Source organism: Xiphias gladius, chromosome 18 (genome assembly GCF_016859285.1).
Source record: "Xiphias gladius isolate SHS-SW01 ecotype Sanya breed wild chromosome 18, ASM1685928v1, whole genome shotgun sequence".
NCBI lineage: Eukaryota > Metazoa > Chordata > Actinopteri > Istiophoriformes > Xiphiidae > Xiphias > Xiphias gladius.
In genome coordinates, this window is record NC_053417.1 from 28,382,272 (window position 1) to 28,407,455 (window position 25,184).

Sequence of the window (25,184 nt, forward strand, 5' to 3'; positions counted from 1 at the left end):
CACCAAAAACAGATTAGCCTCTGAACTTCCCGACGCTTTTGTTTAAATAACATTTCGAGCCCTGAAGAAGTCAAATTATCCAGTATTTCACAAAAAAACCCAAAGATTAGAGTAAAGTCGGTAAAAATCAGTGCTGACTGGGTATCGGAGCTTAGTTTCTTCTTCTTTCCTCTCTCCCTCTGGGGGGGCCCGACCCCTGAGCTGGGAACCAATGGACCGACCCACTGAACAGTGTATAAAGTAGCTCAAACCAGCTCCTCCTCAGGCGGCTGCAACAGTAAAAATGCTGCTCACACGCTGATGCACAAGCATTAAAATTCTAATGATGTCAAATAATAATCAGCCACAGGGGAAATTTGGCTGCAGAGCCAGAACTGTTCGTTTTGAAACTTTAAGTAGATTCAGCTAATAATACCTCTGTACTTTAGGATTTTGAATGCTAGACTTTTACCTGTACCGGAGTATTTTTCGCTTTGTTGTATTGGTCCTTTTCACTCAAGTGAAGGCAAAGAATACCCCTTCCATCACAGCTGGCTGGTGCAGAGCAGCCTGCCGTACTGTGCGGTTCTCGAAGCTGGGAACGGGGCCACGTCCACCACGGATAAGGGGATCTCTGGCGTAAAGTTACCCGCAGCGTTAACCAGCGTGTTGCTGCAGTACAGTTAGCTTGTGGTTAAAACTTGCCAGAGCGCTGACTCTTAACTCATCAGTACAACGATGCAGGCTGTCGTCGATACCTTAAGTTATCGACGACAGCCGTGATCAACCTCTCACTGGAAAACTACCACACCCTCCTTTCATTACCCCCCCCCCCCAGGCTACTAAAGCCCCCGTCTCTATGAAAAACACTTCACTTGAAGCCAACAGTCGACTGCGGGTGTATTTGGTGGATATTAAAAAATGGTCACTTCAAATCACTTCTGAACAGGTACACGCATGTAGTCTCAACCTCTGAGACCTTGGTATTATCTTCACCTCGTAGCTGCAGCGTTTCAACAATCTGGCGTCGTGAACGGGATCCTAACAAGAACTCTGTCTGAGGTGACGTTTGCTGGCTAGGTTTACTCGGCCAGTGCTTCTCCAGTGACAGATCATTTGGAGAAAGTTTAGTTTTTCGTGTCCGATTTCTGATTTAATGGCTGAAAATGAGGGCGGACCCTAGTCTGTGAATTGCCAGGCGTTGTGTAATGGTGGGTTTCCTTAAGAGGGAGCTGTGGTTGCTGGAAAGTTGTCTTTTTTTTATTTTTTTTATTTCACTGTTTCACTGAGTGTAATGTGTGGAATGGAAGAAGATTTACACTTTACATAGTGAAAGTAAGCCACAATGAACAGTAGTCATCAGATCAGAACTGGGAATTTGGCCTCACGTTTCATTTCAGGTGAACTTGATTTGCCCACACAACAGCGGTGGGACGGTAAACGGTGAAAGCATCAAGATAAAGCAAACGTTCAAAACAATGTAAAAGAGGATTTAGAGAAATGTAAATGGATTTACATTTTCTTTTGATCTGAACTGAAGTGTTGCAAATGAATGCATGGAAGCACGATCATCCATGCACGTTCACACCATCTCTCTCTCTCTCTCACACACACACACACACACACACACACACACACACACACACACACACACACACACACACACACACACACACACACACACACACACACACACACACACACGCTGTTTTCCATGAACAAGCAAAGGGTTGTGAGCAGGATCTCAGTCCTGAGTCCTCTGTGACTTTCAGCCTCCACTGGAAAAAAAAACAAAACAACAAAAAAACCCAGCAGGATAAAACCGTGACCTTTACAGAGAGTAACCAGACCAACCTGCAGTGATGAATGCCAGTGTAGTTTCCTCTAGAATATCACACACACACACACACACACACAATCTCTGCTGAAACCTTCATTTCTCTCTCCAAATCAGGTTACGTTCATTTCCTCCTCTCTCTCTAATCTAATCAATTCATTATTTGTCCTGTTTTTTTTTCTTGTTTTTTTGCCAAAATACTTCATATAAAATAAATAAAATAAAAACCACTGCGTGTAATGATTCATTCACCCAAATACTGTCCCTAAACAAGATTTTGAGGTCATTGTACTTCATACTTCTACTCCACTTCAATTCACAGGCAAGTGCTGTACTTTTTACTCTGCAGATCCAGATTAGTAACACAGCAGCTCAATTATGATGCATTATTATAGACCAAGATAAGACTTTATTGATCCCAGAAGCCTATACAGTCACTTACCGGCTCCAACATTCAAGTGATGTACACATTGAGGCATCAATAATTACAGTATCTCTGCACAACGATTACCTTTGCTTGTCGTACCTAAAGTATATTCGGAGTGTTATATGTACAGTTTCACCTCAGTAACATTTTGACCGAGGGCGGAGTATTTCAAATTTCCCTAATTCAAAGACTTGAGTACTTCTTGTACCACTGAGGAGCATTTCCGTTTCTGAGATTCAAGAGCTGGCTGCAACAACCGAACTCACGTTTTTGTTTCTCACAGGCTCCAGGCTGCATTACAGACCGGGAAAGGCCCTCGGGGGCCTCAAGACTTGCTCGTTTCTTGGTTAATACCCTATACACCTCTGAAGTGCATCATAAACTGAAATGACAGGGGCCCTAAGCAATGGTCCGATAATGAGTGAATGTCCATTCACTGGTTTTTTGGTTTCATCCTTTCTTTTCCTTTTGGATCAGCAAATGACGTTTGATGGGTCAGAAAAAGGACACAAACGTCCTCAGATCTCTTACCTGGAACATGATCCTGTACTGCTCCTCCGGACGTTTGACCACACACATGTTGCAGCCCATGGTGACGCCTGACACTCGTCCCCTTTCTTTCCGTCTCTCTCCGTCCCTTCCCTTCTGTCTCTGCAGGTCCCGCAGGAAGCAACTGACAGCTGTAATCCAGCTCGTCCGTCTGACCTTTTCACCTTCAAGTCGGGTGTCTTCAGGTCAGTCCTCGCTGTCTGATTTCTTGATTGTCAGCCTCTGACCTTTGACCCGAAATGACCCTCACAGAGATAAATGTTTGTGCAGACAACGGAGTCTAAGGCTGAGATAAGGTCATCGGAGTTGAAAGGGGTCAAGTCGTAGAAGTTGAATCAGATTTGAGGTGTTGGTCAAAGTTGAAATCCTTGCTGACAAAGATCCTTTATGTAGGAAGATTCATCGAAACTGAGCGATCAGTCCAAGCTGTTCATTAAAAGACGTTCCAGTGAGATTCAGACGTCTTCTGCTGTTTTCCAGGTTTATTTATAAAAGCCACAATAATCTGTGTAGCCTCAGTGGTTCTTCTGCAAAAGATAATATCCTGACAAAAGGGAATTTTCTCTCAGTTTTTTGGCAAATATGCTCAAAAGAAGGGAAGCGTAGTCTCGCTTTTTCTCTTTTAAAACACTAAGGGGTCCCACGGAAAATGGAGCCACTTCATCAAAAATCCCCAAATGTGCTTTATTGAGTTCCCTAAAACAAACACAGATGGTTTTATCTGTCAAACTTCACCACTTCTCCGACAAAGACGTCCGTCTTTGTTTGAAAAAAGTGTCACTTCTGATAAAAACCCAGCTGAGAGTCAAGCTGAGTTCACTTCCTGTTGTCTCCTCTCCTCTGCTCTGTCACTCTGAAGACAAAAGCAAAACCCACCCCTGTGTTTCTCAACGTGTCGCGCTCGCAGGCACAAACAATGATGAAACGGAAGACAAAAGGAGCGGGACATTGTTCTGTCCTGTGTTGAAGCTGTGATGCTCAAACGGCTCCTCAAAGCAAACAGCTTTTATCTGTTGTGCTGCGGGCGGCAAGGAGGCGAGACGCCGTGTCTTTTCATCACGGTGAAAAATTAATTCTTATTCATGCGTTGCAGATTGCTTCAGCCCTGCAGGGGATGAAGAGGAGGGAGATGAAGAGGCAGAAGACAAAAAAAAATCAGTTTGTTCGAGTCCCAAAGAAAAAAAAAAACTCCAGTTGAATTGTTCCTGCTGAGGGTGACGGAGGGATGAAGGAGGGGGAGCGTAGTCTCCGGAGAGACGAAGGTGTGTGTGCTTAATCAGTGTGCCGCCTTGTGTTTCTGATCAAGTTCCACCTACACACCGTTCACACTGCCGTTTCTGGCGGGTGTGTTTGTTTTCAGTTTGTCCTTGGTGTGCACGCTCACGCGCACAGGTATGTGTGTGTCTACAGCATCATCAGGTATCACTCAAACCGCTGAGGGAGTCCACGTTATCTCCTCTGCTGGTAAACGGACGTTTCAGGCACAGTTTAGCGGGAGAAAGGATTTTTAGTGTCAAGGTCCCTTTATTTCACCTGCGCCGCCGTCTGAAACGTGGATCTTTCCTAACAGGCTCCGGTGCATTCACTGTCACTTAATCTAAATCTCAGTGCCGGGAACCAATTTCAGCGTCGGGGACTAAGTCAAACATTTCGCACTTCAAGCTGTTAGAAACATACACGAGCCAAGTTTGTAGCTCAACCGGCCAAAGAAGGGAGACAAAAACACAATCGATCAGATTTATCCTCTCTCCCCGGGGCTTGTAAAAAGTTGATAGATGGATGAGTGTCCATTTGCAACGTGCAGCCCAAAGGTAGAGGACAGATGAATGAAAGGACACTGTAAAAATCTGACCAAATTTAGTGCTCTCTCTATTTGAGTTATGAGATTATTAAGGTCTTCTGGCAAACTGCAAGAAAACTGACAAAGGAATAAAGTGTTCAAGCATCGTTTTTTTTATTTCTCATGCTCTGCCGGGATCAAAGTGACACCTGCTCACCTCGTAGAAGTGGATAAGCCTAGAGTCAAACCAGTTACAGGGGTTTTTCTAGGCTATAACCTTTCAAAGATCTTTACAAAACACTTAAATGTTAAATATCTCCGGCCAAATGATGAGTTTTCTGACCCCTGAGGTTGGTTTGAAGCCACGGTGGAAACAGGGCCGGTGATGATTAAGGAGTTCTCGAGGCTGTAAACTGTTCCAGCAGTTTTCACTTCACTTCAATAATTCATCTGAATATCAGCGAGTGTTTAAGCCCACTTCCTTTCTCCCCAGACTGGCAAGAGAGCACAGGAGATGATCTGCAGCAGATAGACTGCTGATTTAGATCTGAAATATTAAATATCAGAGGCAGCAAGAACTTTAATACGGGTTCTGAACAGGAACGTTTATGCTTCTAGACTGAGAAGAGAAGAGACGAGAAGACGCTCTTGAGAAAGTCATTGATTTTCAGTCAAACATGGAATATTTAGTCATTCATCTAAACCTAACTGGGTTTAAAGATTTGACACCTAAACAAATAAGGCCCCTCCGACGTTAGCATTGGTTTGGAGGTTTAACCAGCTTCCTGCTCCTCTGTAAAGGTCCTGGTCTCGTTGTGCTGTGTCAAAAATTTTTAAAAATATCAGCAACTGAATCTTTGTCAAACCAAGAGCAAACAGAAAATCAACACAAATCAAGCTGAGAGGTGTAGCTAAGCCCCCGCCCTGTGGTGGATGTTAAGGCCCAAATGTTAACGTTCGATATCTAAGTGTCTTTTCAGTCATGAAAACTGATACAAAATGGTTTTAGCTCCTGAGTATTTATGCTGAAATCCGTCAGAGCCACTTTGAGCAAAACCGTGTTTTTAGCCACTGAGTCCCTGCTCGAAGGGAGTTTTTCTCCTAATTTGTGCTTTCAGAGCGACTTTTCCAATCAACAGACTCACCGGTTGTGAGAATTCTGAGGAAGCGGAGGTTTTTCATTTGAGTGAAATAAAGACTCTTTGTGCTTTTCTATCTTTTTTCTATTTTTTTCCTTTGGTAGCTTTTAGCAGCTAAATGTGGGGTCATTAGGATAAAACTCTATTTGTGCTTAAAGAACGGGATGATCTTCGCAGTGTAGCGATAACATGTGGATTTTGGAGCCAAGAGTGGAATTTCTAGTCAATGTGGTGTTTGTGCTTTAAGTGGTGACTTAATCAATTTACTCTCAGTCTTCGTTTTCTCAACTTAATCTGAGAAATGTGGTGGCTTTTCCACAAGACCAGACCAGAGAAATCCCTGCAGTTTCTGCAGCGTTTGTATCCAAAATATTCAAAGTTCCCAAGGAGGTTTTGTGCAGTCGAACTTGTGCAGTCTTCGATTACTTTTATGTGTCAACGCGACCCTGTTCCATCCAGTTCAGCTCAGTTTATCGTCTCTCGCAGCTTGAATTTGTCTCCTTCTCAGCTGCCGTTTGGATGCTGATTTGACTTTAGCTTCCTGTAAAGATGCCTCTCCCTGTGTATGGTTACAATCGTTTGCGTCGATCGGTTTGAGGAGCAGCGGTTCAGTTAAGGGTGGATCAACCACTGTGCTTATTCCCGAAGTCTTCTTTCTCCATTTCGATGTGCATCTTCCCACATTTCGGACTCCAGTTGCTTTAGTTTCCTGTGGGATTCCGTCTTGACCTTCTCCGGGCCCTTTTGTTTATTCTCTCTCTGCAGGTTTTCGGTCTGAGAATGAGCTGCAAGAGCTCGACGTTCTGCCGCCTTGTGGAAACTTTGTGGAAACTTTGTTTAACTCACGCCCCTGTTGCCCATTTGTTCATAAGCTCAGACGTATTTACGGTTTCTTGGAAGATAAATCTCCGAGCCCCACATTCATCTGTAATTTGGATCTTTTCTAACAGTCTGGTGCATTTACTGTCCCTCCACGGAGAAAACGCAGTTGCAAGTGATGCTTTGACTGATTTTACTTCTGTTCCTTCTTTCCTCTGCCATGGTGAGGCTCTGCAGAGACGAGCATCTAACTCCCCCCTTCCGGTTTTATTACTGCCCACCTCGCCCACAGACGGTCCTTGGGATGGAATTAGCCTGCAGAAGGATGACAGACAACGCCTACCCTCTGCAGAGGAAATCCAGCACGTTCAGCCTGAGCTCTGCCTGTGCTACCTGCTGATCCTGTCACTGAGCGTCACTTATCTGGTTTTATCCGTCTACCGCCGCCTCTCTGCTGTTATCTGCCATCAGCACCTTCTCCACGCAACTCGATCCTCTCGGGATTCCTGTCAGACGGTGCGAAGGAAAAAAAGGGGCAGGACGCCACATGTGCGTGCAGAGAAAAGGAGGTAGAAGAGATAAGTCTTTCCAAAGAGAAGCTAGAGAATGAGATGGAGAGGAACAGAAGGGTCAAAGAGGGTAGTAATAAAGACTTGTCATCCAAGAACGTCCCTTCCTTCAAGCTTGTTTGGGCTTTTTATTAAAAAACAGGAAAATTAAAGAGGTTTTTTTGCAGCCGGATGGATCTTCGACCAAGATGGAAAATTCTGCTCTGTTTGACTTGTAGGTGCTCGCACAGGCTCGTCTCCTATCAACAAATATCTTGTTGGCCAGTAAACGCACAACAGTGACTGGAGAAAATGCTGTTGTCCCTCCCCCAGGTGCCACTACGCAGAGACCACGCCGCTTCCCCGCCTGACGAAATATCTCAACTTTACGAGTTAGTGGAACGTTCCAGGGTTTTCTGGCTCTCACGTTGAATTCCAAGTGTCTTCACGTCCGTTGCTGAGCTGGAGAGATCAGTTTTCTAGGACGCGTTTGAGTTTGAACCAGTGCAGCTTAACTCTTATATCCACAAAATTCTCCTTCAGGACTGATAATCCAGAGAGGTGAAGACTGGTTTGGTTTCTGTCTGCAATGAAGCCCACTTTACTCCCCAGAAATCCTCCTCCAGGAGTGGAAGGCAGACTGAGCTGGATCCTGCCGGTTTCTAGTAGAGCTAGATCCTCCGACCATCAGCCTTTTCTCTTCCCCTCTCCCTCCCTTCATGCCTCGATTTCCTCTGCTGCTCCGACATTTTTCTACAGAGGTTAAATCTGGCTTAGTTTCGCTCCTGGACACAGATGCAGAGGAACAGAGAGAGAAATGAGATTGTTACTGGTTTTACACACGGTTCAGATGAAAGACTTGAACACACACAGAGTTTTTGCAGTTTTGTCTGAATTTTGACTCTTTCTTCCTGCTCAGATTTCAAATTTTTTGTGCCACTTAAGGGAAGAGGTTTAGCCGGCTAAAATTGATTTTCCCTATTCATAATTTGGAATTTCATCAGTGGCTTTACCCAATACTTTACAGGTTTTTTTCCCCAGCAACAGTTTGTGTGTGAAGATGACCACTGAAACACTAAATCTCCATTTTATCAAGTCGCTTTTATCAAATCGTCTTTACTAAAGAAAAGTGAAAGAATCCGCCGGCGCGGTGAGGGTGTTTCAACCTGTTTCCAAAAGAAATCAAATTCAGAGCCGAAACGATCAGTCTATTGATTGATCCGTTCGGTGGTTGCACATTCAATCTGAGCGGCTGTGAGATTATTAACAGGGCAGAGAATTTAAGCAGAGAAAATATTTTCACATATTTTCTGCGTCACAAAATTCTGCTCAGTTGTCAGACTTCCCTCTGATTTTTGCTTTTTTCTTGTGAATTACTGGGTCATTTAAATCAGTTCTAGTCTCTTGAAAAACATTCAAATAAACTGGGGGAAAAAATCCCTCTTTTATGAGAGAGTGATTTTTTGGGGGGGTTACAGGTAGACGTTGGTCTGTTTCAAGCACGAAAGGTTGCGAACCACTAGATTAGTCGTTCAACAGAAAATTAATCAGAAACTATTTTGACAATCGAGTAATGAGCAACATTTGTGAAGTAAAAATGCCAAACATTACTTGGTTCCAGCTGCTCACTTGTGAGGATTTTCTGCTTTTCCTTTTGTCATTTAACAGTAGGTTGAGTTTTGGGCTGTAAAACAGACCGACCAGGCAACTTGAAGCCAACATTTTAAATTGTGATGGGAAGTTTGACCATTTTCTGACGATTTGTGGACTAAATCATTAACCACTAAAGCAGGAAAATAATCTGAAGATTAATAGATACTGTAAAGAATTGTCAGTAGTAGCCCAGACAGAATAAACCCACCTGCTGCACCAGAACTGCATCTTGTAAAAATACAAACTGACTTGTATCACAAACAAGTTGACACGCTGTTATCGCCGTGACAGATTCTCTCGCTTGTTTTTAAGAAAATCTCGCTCCAGGGCTCAAATGAAATTTGGCAGAAAGGACTTGATTAGACACGGATTCTCGTAGTGCACCTTCAGAAGTACAAATACAAATAAAAACTCTCAATCTTCCTGCTGCCGGTGGTAAAAAAAACCCCCAAACATAATCTGTGGCGATTTGATTTGAAATTTCTTTTAAAGATCCCCCAGTTGTACCTTTCCAGATGTTTTAGGAACCACCCACTCCTTGATTTCCCCTGGGAATCAGCCTCCAAGTGCACCCACAGAAGGTGATCCTCCTCTGGGCAAAGCTTCCACACCGGCGTGCCTCCTCCCCCTCTCCTCCTCCTCCTGCTGCTGCTGCCGCCGCCTTCCTCCTCCTCTTCTTGCGCTCAGAATAATGACACAGATCCAGCGTTTCCCTCCCTGTAGGAGCAGCCCCGGCTCTTCGCAGATGTGTGAAGGGATGTTACGACGAGTCTGCGGTGGATCAGGAATCAGTAGACGGATCTGCAGCTCACTGCTGCCTCTTCTTCTGCAGGATCCTCCCCGCCTCCACGGCAGCACAGCCAGCCAATAACCTGCAGCCGACAATTAATTTTCCTCTCCACGATGGCTTTTTCCTCCTCCTCCTCCTCCTCCTCCTCCTCCTCGTCTCCCTCCCACCTGCTCTGAATCCCTGTTTGTCCGCTTCCCTCCCTTCTCTCCTTTCGCTCTGTCTCTGCCTTCTTATTGTTCACTACCTGTTCATTCATCACTGACATTCAGATGTTTCCTCGGTTTTCTCACGTGTAAACATGTTTCCGTGTCTCCTTCACGGCTCAAAACACACCCGGCAGACTGCTGTCTACATCTGCACGTCGCGGTTGTCGGGGGGAATCTTCCCTTCTCCGAAATGTCAACTTCAACAGGAGTGTTTGAGTTTGTCTGGTTGGATTCTTCCTCCTGCAGAGGAGGCTGAACGTGTCTGATTACACACAAGTCAGACAAAAGAGTAACAACCCTTTCTTGCCTTTTCTCGATTGATCTGCTGATAATTTTCTCAATGGATAGTTTTGTCATCAGAAAACTGTCAGGATTTTCCTTGTAATCTTCCTCTGCATAAGGTCGTCTAAATCCTCACGTTTGAGAAGTTGGAACAAGCAAAAGTTTGGCATTTTTTTCTTTAATTAAATTACTAAAATGATTATTCAATTATCAAAATAGCTGTTCATTAATTTTTTTTTATCAATCAGCCAATCGTTCGAGTCTAATTTATTTATAGTTTCTTTAGCTGATAAAAAAGAATGATTTTTTGGGATTTCCTGTTTTTGTTTTGTTTTTTATATTCATGTATTTTTTTATTTTTGTGCATGACTAACTAGGGTCCAGTTTTTTGGATCAGAAGTCTTTACGCTAAAACGTGTTCAGTCTAAGTAGTTGTACGATAACTATATAACTACCCTAGAAAGCGGCCTTGGTGTGTTATAGGGAACCACGCACATGGACAGAAATCCAATGTGCCAGACCAGTGTTCTAGTCCAGCGAGGACCGGCACTAACAACCACTGCCCAAAGCTGAAATAAAGCAGCAAAAATACATATTTGTGGCCTCAACTTGTTGGCTGAAAAGATGCAAAGTCATAGTAAAGAATGCCTGATCAGATACCCCTCACTCTTGTGAAAGTTGCGGTAGACGTTCATGCTCCCCGGAGGATTAATCCTAAGGATTTTGACGAGCCCCTGACCGTCCCTCTGGCAGCTGCATCCGGACAAAGCCTCCGCCGGATCACATGAAAAACGTAGATCTGTCGAGCAGATTTCCATAAAATTTGCCGATCGCATTCCTGCTCTCCAGAGGATTTCCGCGTTCAACTAACGTTTCCTCCTGAGCCACCCACATAACAAGCTTTAGAGTTTTAGCTCCACTCGTGGTAAAGCTCTAAGAGTGGTTAAATGATCAGTGTGTCGTTCATGCCTTCATCTTAATGACCCCGCTCTGCTGTATATTAGGAATAAAAACTAATTTCCCCAGTCTTATGTCATTAATGTGTCTCATTTTTCTCATTTTCTGTCTTTGTCTGCTCATTTCCTTTTTCCTGTGCACTCTCTCTCTCTCTCTTTGTTACCTGGACAAACTGGTGCCACATTATTCCAAGGATTACGGTGTGTGTTTGTCTGTGTGTGTGTGTGTGTGTGTGTGTGTGTGTGTGTGTGTGTGTGTGTGTGTGTGTGTGTGTGTGTCTGTGTTTCCAAAACCAATTTTTCTTTTGATAAATTAACTCTGCGGACACTCATATGAATCTAATTTAATTGAATTTAGTCCTCCCTGTACAACATCCTCACAGACACACACACACTGACACACGCAGAAACCAAACATCCATGATTTATTTACACATTAACGTACGTGAACACAACCAACAAACGACTGTATGTTAATGTGAATCTGTGTGTTTTTTTCAGTGGCTCTTCATAAGCACTAAATGCCTGTGGCCCACCAGTCTCGTTACAACAGGAAAATATCGAACACACGATGTCTGGTGTGAACAGGGAGCAGTGACTCCGCACCACCAGGACAAATCAGGCCTCTTGGTTACTACAGAGCTACAATAGTAAAATATTGATTTTCGATTAATGAGATTACCAGTTGAAGCTGATCACACAGGACACTGTGAAGCTGCAAAGGTTAGAGGCACAGGAAGCATCTCTCTGATGTTGCTAGGCAACTGCAAAAAAAAATCCCTGCTGTCCATTAACTAGATAATGTAGCTAACGAATGGAGATAACCGAGGAATAACAACTTTGCAGCAAGCGAAGGGGCCGAAAGGAGCTTACAACCACCCTTCATGAATCTGGGTTCAGTAAAACAACCCACAGACATTTCCTCCGTCTCGCCCTGAATGTAAGACAATATTTTTTTCTTGGGTATTTAGGTCTAGGTATTAAGTTGGTGTTGAATTGAATGATTGTACATTTGCATGTGTAGTAGTGTAATGTTACGATCACAGCACTGTACATTCCTGCAACATCCTTTTATTTTGGGGGATAGCCCACATACATTTCCGGGGTTGCGTCTTTTAGAGTTAGCCGGCCCTGGAAGTGTTTAGTTAGCCCGGCCTAGCTCAGAGGAGCGCCTGAGGGCTTGTACAGCGAGCCTATGAGGGAATAAACTCTTCCGACTTCTCACATCTTAACCACAGAAACTGGCCGGGCAGCGAATCATTGGTCAAGCTGCCAAGAGGATGAGGACCTCAAAAAGACAACCCTGTGAGGCCGCACGTAGGCACAGCTATGCTTTGAGCTAACATGCTAACACTCCCACAACGACAATGCTAACGTGCTGCAGGGTGTCTGCAGGTCTCGAAATGTCTCAAAATTTTGAGAAGACAATTTCCTCCGAAAAAGGCCTCAGAAGGTAAAAAGCCTGAGGATTCATATTCAATAGATACGATTCTTTATATCCTAAACATTCTTTATGAGTGTTATACACTTCGTCTCAAAAGTGTGATTGTTGTGACAGTGGATCGAGCCGTTCAGTCCTTTTTCGTGGCGCTTCAGTCCTTTTTTGTGGTGTTTCAGTCAGCGCCATGGGACTTGTAGCAAAGACTGTTAGCACTGCTGCCACGGTGGCTACGACGCCCATCCACTCACAATGGGAATTTTTCATCATTTGAACCATCCATCCGTTCTCCGCCGCTTATCCAGGTCCGGCTCATGTTCGTTTAATTCAGTTTATAATTATTGGTACATACTGCAATGATTCATTCCAGGCCTTATTGTCCCTTCTGGTTCTCCATCATACTTTCACATTTTGGCCAGTATGATGGTACGGGTATTAAAGCCTAATTCTGTGTGGTATTAAAAGGGCTTCTCTGAGTCTTAAATTTAACCCGGGGAACCCCTCAGAGACCCCTCGCGCCGACGTTTACCACGGTAACCGTCTATGTTCAGCGTGTTGGCGTGCGAACGTTGGTTTTGCTGATGCTAATGGATCCGGGGAGGCTGTTGTCGGTCGGTTAATCAGTTGGTCCACCACTTTGGTCCAGACTGAACTTTCTCAGCAACAACTGGATGGACTGTCGTGAATTTTTCTAACGCATTTGGTGACCCTCCGGCGTTTCCTCTAGCGCCACCAGCAGGTGCAGCGTTTTTACTTTTCCGCTGAAATATCGCAGCAAAATTTGGTACAGGTATTGATGGTGCCCAGGGGGTAAAGCCCGGTGGCTTTTGGGGCATTGTGGGGACATTTTGGCCAGTTCCTCACCCCTTGAAAGGGCTGTGTGAAGGTGAAGACTTGGTTTTAAGGGTAAGTTAAGACTTAGCTTGAGGTTGGGGGTCAGCGAATGCATTATGTCAACCGGGGTCCTCACAAGTACCGAGAGACGAACATATGCGTGTGTATGAGTGTATTTATGGTGTGACTCCAGCTCTATCCAACTGAAATACATCCCTGCTGTCAGAGTACTTAATCAATGCGCCTCCCCTCTCCTCCTCCTCCTCCTCATCGTGTTCACCTCCCTGTCCATCCTCCAATTCTTCTTCGTCGCTCCTCCTCGTCCGCACCTTTCTCTCGCTTCGCTTTGTTCTCCTCCTTTTCTCAGTATTTATCCCTCATCTTCTCCTCCACCTCATTCAGACCCCTTTGTCTCTCCTCCATCCACCCATCCTTGTCCACAATGCTCACCTCCTCTCCTTATCTTAGCCCTTTCTTCTCCTGCCCACCTGTGATCAACTCCTTTTCTCCCTGTGCTTGTCTGCTCATCTTTTATCTCGACCCTTTATTTCCTCCTGATTCCCTTCCCTCTCTTACCTCATCTCCTCTCTTCTCCTCCCTCTATCCATCTACCTCTCCACCTTCCCTCCCTTCCACTCCTCCTCCTCCTCCCTCCTGGCGGTGAATCCTGCGAGAGCAGTAATTCAGCTCAACACAGTAATTACATTGACGCGCGGAGAGAGAGAGAGAGAGAGAGAGAGAGAGAGAGAGTAAGGGAGGGATGCTCTGCAGGGTCAACTCTCCGTCACGCCCGCCTGATACACAAACACACACACACACGTACGCGCGCACGCACGTTAAGATGCACAAACAGATAAACACACTAAACAGAAAAGTACACACACACACACACACACACACACACACACACAAGCACAGGTAGCTGGGTTATAGACACACACAGCTGGCAGCTCACACTGAAACGTAGACTGAACACTGTTTACACAGACACACGCACACCTTTTGGTTTGTGTGCGTTCGTGTGGCTGTTGAGAGGAACTCCCCGTCGACGAGTGTGTTGAAGCGAATCTGCTGCCCAAACATCTATTTATCTCAGTCACTTAAGCACAAACACTGTCTGAGTGTGTGTCTGAGAGTGTGTGTGTGTGTGTGCGTGTGTGTTAGTCATGTTCCCGTGAGCATCCATCATATATAACGAAAGCGTATTACTCTGCACACTGCTCGGTCTCTATTCTCTGTACTGTGCGTTTCAGTGTTCGTGTTTCATTTCATTTTGCTTTCAGTCAGTTTTTCTATGAGTCTGTTTTTCTGTCATCTGTCTTTTTTCAGGAATCATTACAGTTTGACAGTAATGATAAATTGCAAACGACACTTTGTCCTAATATTTCATACATTTATTAATGATCTTGTGGGAAAATGCCCCAGCGAGTAGCACTTCTGCTGTTTCTGCCGCAGCTGCAAATGCCCAGCGCGCGCACACTTCGTTACCGGGAACAGATTCCATCGTCTCTCCTGTCAGACTCTACAAAGAAAAACCTGCCGCGATAGAAATCTTCCTTTGCTAAAGCACGAGCCTCATATAATCATCCAAACAGAAAAGGACACTTTATTTGAAAGGAGAGCCCCTACATCACCCTACAATGATCAGTACATATACAGCGGAGTTTTCGGTCTCATCCGAATCAGAAACAAACAAAGACCCCTCAGGGTTGAAATACTCAACTCGGAAACTATTCACGGAGCTGCATCCGTTTACAGGAGTGGCAGCCGCCCCCTCTCCTCGTGCCGTTGCTCCCACCGTTGCGGACCAGCTGCTGTCGCGTCGAGTAAAGCGTATTTATGGAGCACGTTTAAAAAACAACAGTGAGAAAAGTCCTGTACGGAGAAATTTAAAATTCAATTACGGTTCGATAACTGAAACAAATATAAAGTACACCCTTAGCACAGCAGTGTGACTGAGCAGTGTGACTGGTGCTGAACACTGAGACACTCCCATGTTTTCATGTCGCTTTCTCTTCATTTCGAAATCCATTTTATTTCAGTCGTTCAAAGAGCTCCAGGAACATAAGGTGGAGACAGAATCGAGGGACAGATTAGAGAGAAGTCCTGTGTGTGTATACAAGCAAAAGCACACAAGCGCAGAATCGTGTGTGTGTGTGTGTGTGTGTTTGTATCAGGGGACACATTAGCGTGCTGGAGACCGTTCACAGGCTGTAATCTTCACAGGCTGACAGTCTGAAAGCTTCAACAATCAACAGCTCACTACACACTCTGGAGGTTAAAGGTCGCGCACACGCACGCACGCGCGTGCGCACACACACACGCACACACACGTACACAAAGTATAGGCGTCATCAGCGAATACACACATGGAATACACACTGAGTACACTGATGCATAGACACAGCGGGGAGTTCGATGTGACGGTGACAGTTCACTGGAGGATCTGCCTTTAAATCACACACACACACACACACACACACACACACACACACACACACACACACACACACACACAGAGTCTGTGGGCTTGACAAGCAATTACAGAGAGATGAAGAAGAGCAGGAGAGGAGAGGAGGGAAAGAATAAGTCAAGTCAGCATTTGTAACAACAAAATATCAATGACTTTGTTTGAAGGAAATCGTCCTCGTAGACTTTAAAAATCCTGTTTTTCACAGAAAAAAGGGCGTTTTTTTGTTAACTGCTTCACTGTTGATATTTACCGTCACGATACCGTGTTTCCAGTCAGAGGTACGAATACCTCATTGATGAACTTCCTGTCTGGTTGGTGACTGAACCAGCCGGCTTGCTGCCTGGCAGGTAGGCAGGTTTAGCAGACTATTGAGGCTGACGCGCAAGGGCGTCCTCCTGGGCTTCTCGCCCAACCCTGTCTCCTAGAAGACCGTTTGCATACGTAACCAGGCGGTAAAAGTCAGTCTGTTCAGACTCTCACGGCACCTGGTTCAGGTTCAGGAAAGATCCTGGTCTGGTTTGATGCAGAGAAAGTCCACAGCGACTTCAGACACAACCTGTTAAGGAACATTTAACAGCATAAACTGCCACCTCCCTGCAACCGAGGAGCCGTTCATCGAATGAAGCGCTTCATTCATTCTGGAAGAAGAGGGGACGAGTAGAGATGGAAGAGAAGAGAGGAAGGTTAAGAGGAGGTGGAGGGAGGAGAGGAGAGGAGCCTCCAATCATCCGACGGAGTGATTGTAGTGATGGAGGCGGAGGGGAGAATCGAGCAATGATGAAATTATTACGAGCAGAGAGCGAGAGGAGGAAAAAGAAAAGGAAGAGTGGAGAAATAATAAACAGAGAGGAGGAGGTGAAAGGAGCTGCACCTGTCTTATCACCTCAGTTCATCTTCTCCTTATTTTCATTTTTATTATAAGACACATTTCCCGTGTGTGTGTGTGTGTGTGTGTGTGTGTGTGTGTGTGTGTGTGTGTGTGTGTGGTCGATCCAGTCACTCACCTCCAGCCATTTCTATTTCACTTTTTCAATAAAACAGATAAACAGTTTTACATATTCAAATCTGATTTCTCTTCACCTGCTAATCAATTCCATTAATCTCTGGGGTTTATTGTCCAGATAAAACACAGTCAGAGACTTGGATGCTTGTTGATTTATTCAGGAGCAAAACTGAAACGAAAACAACGAGACCGTACTGATCACAGGTCGAGCTCGTCACCAAGGCTCTTTGGGACGACACTCGTCTCCTCCGTCTTCGTGTGTGAGAAGTTTTCTTTGGAAAGTGCGAAACTGAAAGGTCAACGACCTTCTTTCTGTGGAAAAGCTTCAAAAAGTCCTGACATTTCTGGACATTGGGAAGATTTTTGGAAAGTGGAGATGTTTATGTAAAGCAAGGGCATGAGGACACCCGGACTCTTTCCGGAGGTGAAGACGCTGAGAAAAGAAGTTAAGAATAAACCGAATCTTCGGACCGAGACGTCGCTGGAGACCGACGATCAGCCAAATGCATTTCATTTGCTGTCTTAGGTTTTAACCATCAAAATACAAATCGATGGCTTGGATTCAATTTAAACCACATTTACATTTGGTTGAAGCTTGGGTCATTAAGTTTTCTGGCCGTGTTACAAAAGGTTGAGATTATTATTTAAGGAGTTTTCATATTTATATCAATTTTTTACGTTTCTTTTAAAATGAATACACCTGTTCTTTTACTGTATTGTAATCTATGATTTAATTTTTTGGTATCGTGCATTTTAAATTAAGTGGATAGATCATTAAATGGTCAAATCTCCCTTGAGAACATGAATGAATCCATTTAAATGGAACTTACCAGGTTTGTTTGGCTCAGAAAATGAGCACAAGCGAAGGAAGCTCCATTCATTTAATGAAAGGAGTCCTGTTGAATGTTTTCGAGCGAAGTGCGTTGGCTCTTTTCATGTCAGGAGAAAAAAAAAAAAAAATTCCCTGAGAGCCCATAAGGAGGACGAGAGAGCGGGTCAATGGGCTTTAAGGCTGAAAGGAGTAAATCTTGTTAATTGTCCTCCTGGTATCTGAGATCTATATTCTCTGAGAATTAAAGCGGGGTCACAGAGAGGGGAGAGGAGAGAGGGGGGGGATTATTGTCAGAAGGAGGGAGGCAAATGGAGTGAAAAGGCATGTAAACGACTTCCTACGTCGAAAGACTTGTGAAACGTTTGAATCACAGCAAACCAAGTGAAAACATAATGGCTGATCTCAGAGGAAGGAGGCTCCTTCGCTCACACCTGCAGCGTCTGGGCCGAGCCTGTGAGGAGGAGAAAGGACCGTCCCTCAGGGCTGTCTCTCTCTATGTCTCTCTATGTCTCTCTCTATGTCTCTCTATGTCTCTCTCTATGTCTCTCTATGTCTCTCTCTCTCTCTCTCTCTATGTCTCTCTCCTCTCTCTCTCTCTCTCTCTCTCTCTCTCTTTCTCTCTCTCTCTCTGTCTCTCTCTCTCTCTCTCTCTCTATGTCTCTCTCTCTCTCTCTATGTCTTTCTCTATGTCTCTCTATGTCTCTCTCTATGTCTCTCTCCCTCTCTCTCTTTGTAACTCTCTATGTCTCTCTCTCTCTATGTCTCTCTTTCTCTCTCCCTCTCTCTCTGTGTCTCTCTCTCTCTATGTCTCTCTATGTCTCTCGGCCTCTCTCTCTCTCTATGTTTCTCTCTCTATGTCTCTGTCTCTCTCTCCCTCTCTCTCTCTCTATGTCTCTCTCCTCTCTCTCTTTCTCCTCTCTCTCTATGTCTCTCTCTTTCTATCTCTCTCTCTCTCTGTCTCTCTATGTCTCTCTCCTCTCTCTCTCTCTCTCTCTCTCTCTCTCCTCTCTCTCTATGTCTCTCTATGTCTCTCTCTCTATGTCTCTCTCTATGTCTCTCTATGTCTCTCTCTCTATGTCTCTCTATGTCTCTCTCTCTCTCTCTCTCTCTCTATCTCTCTCTCTCTCTATGTCTCTCTCTCTCTCTCTCTATCAGCTATAAAGTGTACTACTGTTATTACTGAAATAAACAGCATCTCTCTCTCTCCTCTCTCTCTATGTCTCTCTCTTTCTATCTCTCTCCTCTCTCTCTATGTCTCTCTATGTCTCTGTCTCCCCCCCTCTCTCTCTTTCTCTCTCTCTGTTTCTCTCGCTCCATACTTGTCGTTCACGCAGCACACACACCACTGACTTCTGCTCTATTTACACACCTCACAGGTACGTTTGACCACTTTGGTCATTCAGGTTCCGTAAGTGCCCTTTCGGGTCATAATTCGATGCCTTTTCCAGCCTCGGGCCGAGCGCTAACACGTTGTTATACCGGACGCCATTCCATTACGAGCGGTGGGGGAGCCATTGAGGGATTTTTCACACTTGTCGGAAGGATCGGCGCGTGATTCTTCACATAATGAAGAACCGGCGTGCAGCTCCGTGTGGCTCAGCAGCCCGCTCACCTTCGCGGAGACGAAAGGCTTCATTGTTCTGCTGGACGGAAAACCGAGGCCGCCGCCTGCCGGGTTTGAACCCGGGCTTACTGAGTCTGTGATCAAACAACAACTTTGTTGACTGACGCCGTAACGGGCCTGAGGAGAGAGAGAGGAGGTGAGAATTGACTGTCTGAGTGTCTATGGCTGGTTGTGTTGAAGAGGGTCCTGGTGGCGAAATGCGCTGAAGGCCAGTCCGCACCCACGGTTTCTTCGGAGGCATTTTTAATGTAAATCTCTTGTTCGGTTCACAGAACAAATACGCGTCAATTTTACACTTCAGTGGAACGATCCCGGACGTATTCTACAACAGGATGTTTGAATGTTTTCACGGCGAACCGCCATCTTTCCCAGAACTTAGCCAAAGTGGTTTTGCTGCCAAAACCTACAACCCAACAGCACTTTATGCGCTCACACCGTCCACCTTGACAATCTCCCAAATCTGGCCTTTCAATATAAAAGAGGCAGCAATCACTGTGCATTTCCCATCAAAACGTAGCTGGGAAAGGGAATTAGTAGTATACAAACTCAGAGAGCCACAGAAGACCTGTTTTGTTTGGTTTCTTTGTTTGTTGTTTTACCTTTGGCCCATAAGTGAAGCTCGATGTCTAGTATAGTCAGCTGTTGTACATCCGAACATGGTCAAGGCCCAAGTTTCACTATGCACAGATACCATATGAACATTTGGCCCATCCCACAATGAACTACAAGCATGATACATTTGTTTCTTTACGCTGGTTTCATCCCATACTGTTGTGATCAGACTTGATACTGGTTTCAGACCCTCTTGATTTTGTCTTGTAAGCTTTAATGTTTTTTTTCTAAATGTGTTGCCTTTGCTTTTATTGTTCTGTGAACACAGGGCAACCGTGCAAAAGAGATCGAACTGAATAAAGGCTGAATGAATGAAAACGTACCAAATATCCCAAATATATTTAAGGCATCTTCTAGTAACACAAATACAAAGCAAAAAGGAAAAACATCCTATGTACAACATTTTTTTATGTAAGTTTATCCTGATAAAGGGCTTTTCTCCTCGTCCTGGGTTAAATGTCTGGTAAGAGAATAGCCAACCTGGAAATAAAGTAAAGAATAAAGAAATAGTCCGTAACGTCTGCATGGAGCCAAAAGTGTTTTTTTGTTCTGTAGGTTTCTGATGTTGCTCAGCCTGGCGAAGACGGTTTGTCCTCTTGCTGTGCCGATGACGTCGCAATAAGCCGTCTCGGTTTTGTAACAATACACATGTTCCAGGGCCTCGTCCCCCCCCTGCTGTGAGAAGGTCGCTGCCCCGCTGTTCCCGGGTGACACGGCCGCACCTGCAGGGATTCCCCTCCAAATCCTCCTCTGACGGGAGGCTGCGTTAACGGTCCAGAGGGGACGATGTGAGACCTGAGGAGGTCAGACTGGTCAAGAGCTTTGACCTCCTTCCCTCTCTGTCACCACGAATTCTAATTTACTCTACACTGACTCGCCCTGAAGGCGGCCTTGGAGGAAAGGTCACAGGGCCATTAAAATTCACAGGTTCATCCTCGGGACGGCCGGAACGTGATCAGTGCATGTCCTGGTCAAAGGGCGTGTTAGAGGTGGATTTTGCACATTTCCTGTGCACGTCCTGAAACATCCCCTGAATATCTGTACAGACGTGTGATCACAGTTCATAGTAAAAACCAGTAGAAGACATCTTTACTAGGTTGTGTATGAGTGTCTCTACCTGCTCTTCTAAGACTCTGGTATCAGCATTTTTACAGTTGAGTCATTTGACCCTGTGATGCAAGCAATATTAACTTTTTACCTACTTTATAATTATTACTAATGTGTACAAAATATGGTTAGAATTAGAATGGCTCATTTGTGTGGTGTTGGCTTACATGGCTTCGCTTCTGTCGCCGATGTGGTCGCTGCCACGTGCGGGTGTTCCCCGTCACCTCACCGAGGCCGCGCGTTTGTTCCCCCTTTTCATTCAGCCGTCAGTTTGTCCATCTGCCGACCTGCCGGCCCACCAGTAGGTGGCAGCGATGGGCCTTCAAGCTGGTTTGCCCGTCGCCAATAAATTCAAAAGAAGGAGAAGGTACTCTTTTGGCCCAACATGCTGCTGCGAACAAGGAGGAGGTGAGTCGGCTAGTGCCAGGATCCTTGAGTGGGTTTTGTTTACTCCGTATGTACCAGGTCTGCGCCTCTAAATGTACCAAGTGTTTCTCACCCTACAGGCCACACTAACGTGATATGTCGGCACCGAGTGGAAGTAAAACGATACGTCTTCATTATCCTCCCAAAAACATCAAGCTGTGGGCCACACGGAGCTGGCGACCTGTGAAAGCAAGAAGTAGTTTTACTGTGATAACAAAACTCGTACGCACGTTGTGTCATGGCAGTTGCAGAAATAAGAAATGAGCCGGAGAAGCTGAAAGTATTTTACTCAGGATGTAAAACCATTACCAGCACTGACAGGCACTAAAGGTCGTGTAAGCCGGGAAGTCTCCCAGCCCCAGGGAGAAAACTGGATTCAGTCCGTCACCACCTGCCCTGAGGGAGTTTCTAACTCCATTTAATGTTGTAGTGCTTTCATTGACATGGCCGGCAGTGAGTGTGGTAAAACAGAAAGAAGCTGAAAAGGTGGGAGAACGTCAAGGAGAAGGAGGATATGGCTATTTCCCGGAGGCAGTGTGTGCCGCTGTAAACTCTTTAAAAATGTAAAATTACGTTAAGAATTCCTGACAGACTTTGATGGAGATGAGTGCGTTACTCAAAGCTCTGTATGAAACAGTGGCCATGACATCTACCGGTTGAAAGAAAAAAAAAAAGGCAGTGAAGCCGCATCTGATGTAGTGCGGTGAAAAGGTCTCTGGGTTGATTCCCCCTCTGTGACCACTTTTGCATGAGGATTGTTCGCTTACGTTTTGAGGATCTTTGCTGACAATGTTGAAAGACCTGTTGGGAGGAAACAGGGCAGTGCCTTGTCTTTAGACCAGGACAAGCCAAGTCTGGATTCTGTCTTTACATGCCGCTCTATTATACACATCTGTGTGTTTTTTTTTTTTTCTGTCATTAGTCTTGCTCTAATCACTTTTATAGAATATAGTGTAAGAGCAGGGCCATCCCCAGCCAAATGTATGTACCTGGTATTTGTCACCTCTACCTGCTGCTGCTGAGGAGAGTTTGGAAGTAGAGCTGAAAACTGCAGCCATGCGTCTGTCCCTTTTTTCTTTTTTTGCAGTAAGTCTGTTCTTATTTAGGAAATATCATTAAATCTCCTGGACAGACAACCCACAAAGTGTGTGTGTGTGTGTGTGTGTGTGTGAGAGACTCATCTGCGAACCTCACAGCATTGGACACTGACACAGGAAATGGTAATATTAGGAATGTCCTATAAAGAGCTGGAAAAGAGTTGTGTGTGTGTGTATAGAAAAGCTGTGTAAATATTTCAGTTAAAAATACAGTTGCTACAAATTAATACAGTTGGTAGATGCATAAAAACAGTTTTGGTCCAGGTCTTGTGAGGGGACACAGTTAATTCAGTAGATTAGACATGTAGTCAGAGAACACACTGTAATGTAACCTGACTTTACGAGCTTTGTGTTTCAGATATAAAAACCAACAACAGCGTCAGAACATTTCCACCGAGTTATTGGACGTGTTTGTTTTGAGCTTTTGATGCAGTTGTCACACATTAGTTTTTTGTCTATTTGTGACCAGTTTGTGTTTGTGTTTCCCGCTGAGCTGCGAAAACACAATCAAAGGCAAAGGTCTGAACACATCAGCACCTTCCCTCTGGTTTCTCTCTGCCGGTGGAGTCCGAAGAGGTTTACTGCCACCCAGTGTCTGAAAATAGTTACTGCACCGGTCAAACTTAAAGGGTAGGTTCTCAATTTTTTCAAGTCTGTCTTAAAACAATAGTTAGGTGCCCATATGTACATGGAGACCGGTTTTAAATACCGTAATCCTTTTCACAATGGCCATTGAAAGATGATTGTGGATGTAAGTGATGGGGCACGGTCCTCGGTTTGTGCGAAAGTGTAACCAAACCTTTATCTAAAGCTCACATGAGGCTTCAGCAGCCTGTGTTAGATAAATCAGGCAGGAATCTTCCAAAGTTACGGCCATTCTGTATAAAATTTCCTTTGTTTTTCCCCCGTTGACCTGCGGTAGAGGCTTATCCGCTCAGACGGAGGATTTTGTAAAGCATCTTTACACGGAACGAGGTCTGTGGATTTTGTCCCCAATCACTTACATGGGAAGGTTCTTTTTAGTGGCCAGCGTGAAGAAGACAAAGGATTCTAGCGCTTAAACCTGTATCAGTGTTCATCGGGACACCTGACTGTTGTTTTAGGACAGACTGGAAAAACTGTGAACCTGTCCTTTAAAGGATTATATGCCACCAACTACAAAACCTTTGGACTTTATATGACCAGCAGCCATTTTCCACAATAGTGCTTGTTTTAGATCATTAGTTTTCCAACCCGGGGATCAGGACCCCCACCCCCCAAGATAAAAAACAGGGGGGGCACAACATTTAACAACATAAAAAAAAATAAAAAAATGAATGGTGACTTACTGGATATTTTTACCACAAGTCAACATGGCCTCTTTTTTCCAGGGGTCACTTCAAACCAAAGAGGTCGGGAACCACCGCCCAAGATGAAGACTGAGTGCGTTTGGCTTCCCGCCTGCCACTGGTCTCCAGACCAAAACGTCCTTTTGTTTAACCTGCTGTTTTACGTCTTCTCCACTGGAGAGCAGCACAGCGCTGCACAGGTGGTTGCTGGTTTGCGTTGGACGGAGCAGTGTGTGAGGCGAACTGGCGAGGACACCCGGGGTGTTGGTGTTGATGTTGCTACAGTTCTGCGAGGAAGACGACGCCACGCGGTGTTCGGTGAAGGTGTGTGGGAAGGAGAGGGGGGCAGATGATTGGCCGGGAGGCGGGAGCAGGGCCAGAGGCAGCCAATCAGTTATGTCATTTATACTCAATTAAAAAGAACAACTTTCCTGTCGGACCAACGCGTCCTGGCTTCGGCCAGTTGGATTTTCTACCAGCTGTGGAACAAAACATTATCTGTACTGAACCAAACACCTTGTTGGTTTTGTTGTTGTTGATTTCCACACTGATGAGAAGATAAATCATCACAGGAAACATTCAATCAATTATTTCCGTCCTGTGCTCCACTGACAAAATATACAGGAGATCAAGTAATGAAGACACGGTCGCCACCGAGCACTGTTCAAGCACTGAAAACATGTCAGTATTTGGGGGCTGAAACTTACAAACCTTGTTGTTTGTGTACGTGTCAAGACAAACAAACAGCTCCCCCACGTGGCCCTTGACAAAAACAACCCAACGCTCAGGGATAAATATCGAAATCGTTTTCCTCCGTCGCTGCAGGATTTTAAAATGTGAAGAAACAGAAGGTTTGACGTCGCTTGGAGATCTGTCCCGAGTCCTGTCTCAGCCTTGTTTAGGTTTGCCATTCGGCCTTCTCCATCTGCCCACCAGAGGTCCTCGGACTCCCCGCGCACCCCCGCTCGCTTGTCTTCACCCAGGCCCGAACCAACACACCGACCTCACCTCTTCGCCATTCCTTTAGTCTCAGTATATCCTGTGAGCTGTTCTGTTCCTGTTCCCGCCTCCCTGCCCGTCAGCCTGAAATGTCACCATCTCTTCCTGCCCGGTCTGTGTCTGCGTCCGGGTCCTCCTCCACGTGGCCTCATGCAAACCGTGACGGTACGGTCCGGCCAGGTCGCCGTGTTCCCGTGCAACTTCTTCATTTACAGCATCTTTATTCTTAATATAAACTCAAACAGAAAAGGGTATAGGAGATCAGTTCTTGTCGTGATCGCCCCTCGTTAACTATTAGGCTTGTGGGAGGAGGACCTGAAGCTGAGACTGGATGAGGACACTTGAGATTTGATCCTGAACGGGGTCCATTCCTCATCCATCTGTGCAAGACACGAACCTCTGCATTTAAAGTTCTCCATTACCTTCTCTACACTAAAGAGCAGTTA

At 45.1% G+C, this 25,184-nt stretch overlaps 1 protein-coding gene across 1 annotated transcript in view; it reads right to left on the minus strand.

Annotated features, from left to right (window-relative positions):
- The window catches only part of LOC120803992 (PDZ domain-containing protein 4-like), a 56,770-nt gene extending 53,936 nt beyond the window's left edge, over window positions 1-2,834 (minus strand). Inside the window, exon 1 of the mRNA XM_040153084.1 lies at window positions 2,775-2,834. Coding sequence (XP_040009018.1) covers window positions 2,775-2,834 — 60 coding nt within the window. The remainder of the gene's footprint in view (window positions 1-2,774) is intronic.
- Between the last annotated feature and the right edge of the window lie 22,350 nt (window positions 2,835-25,184).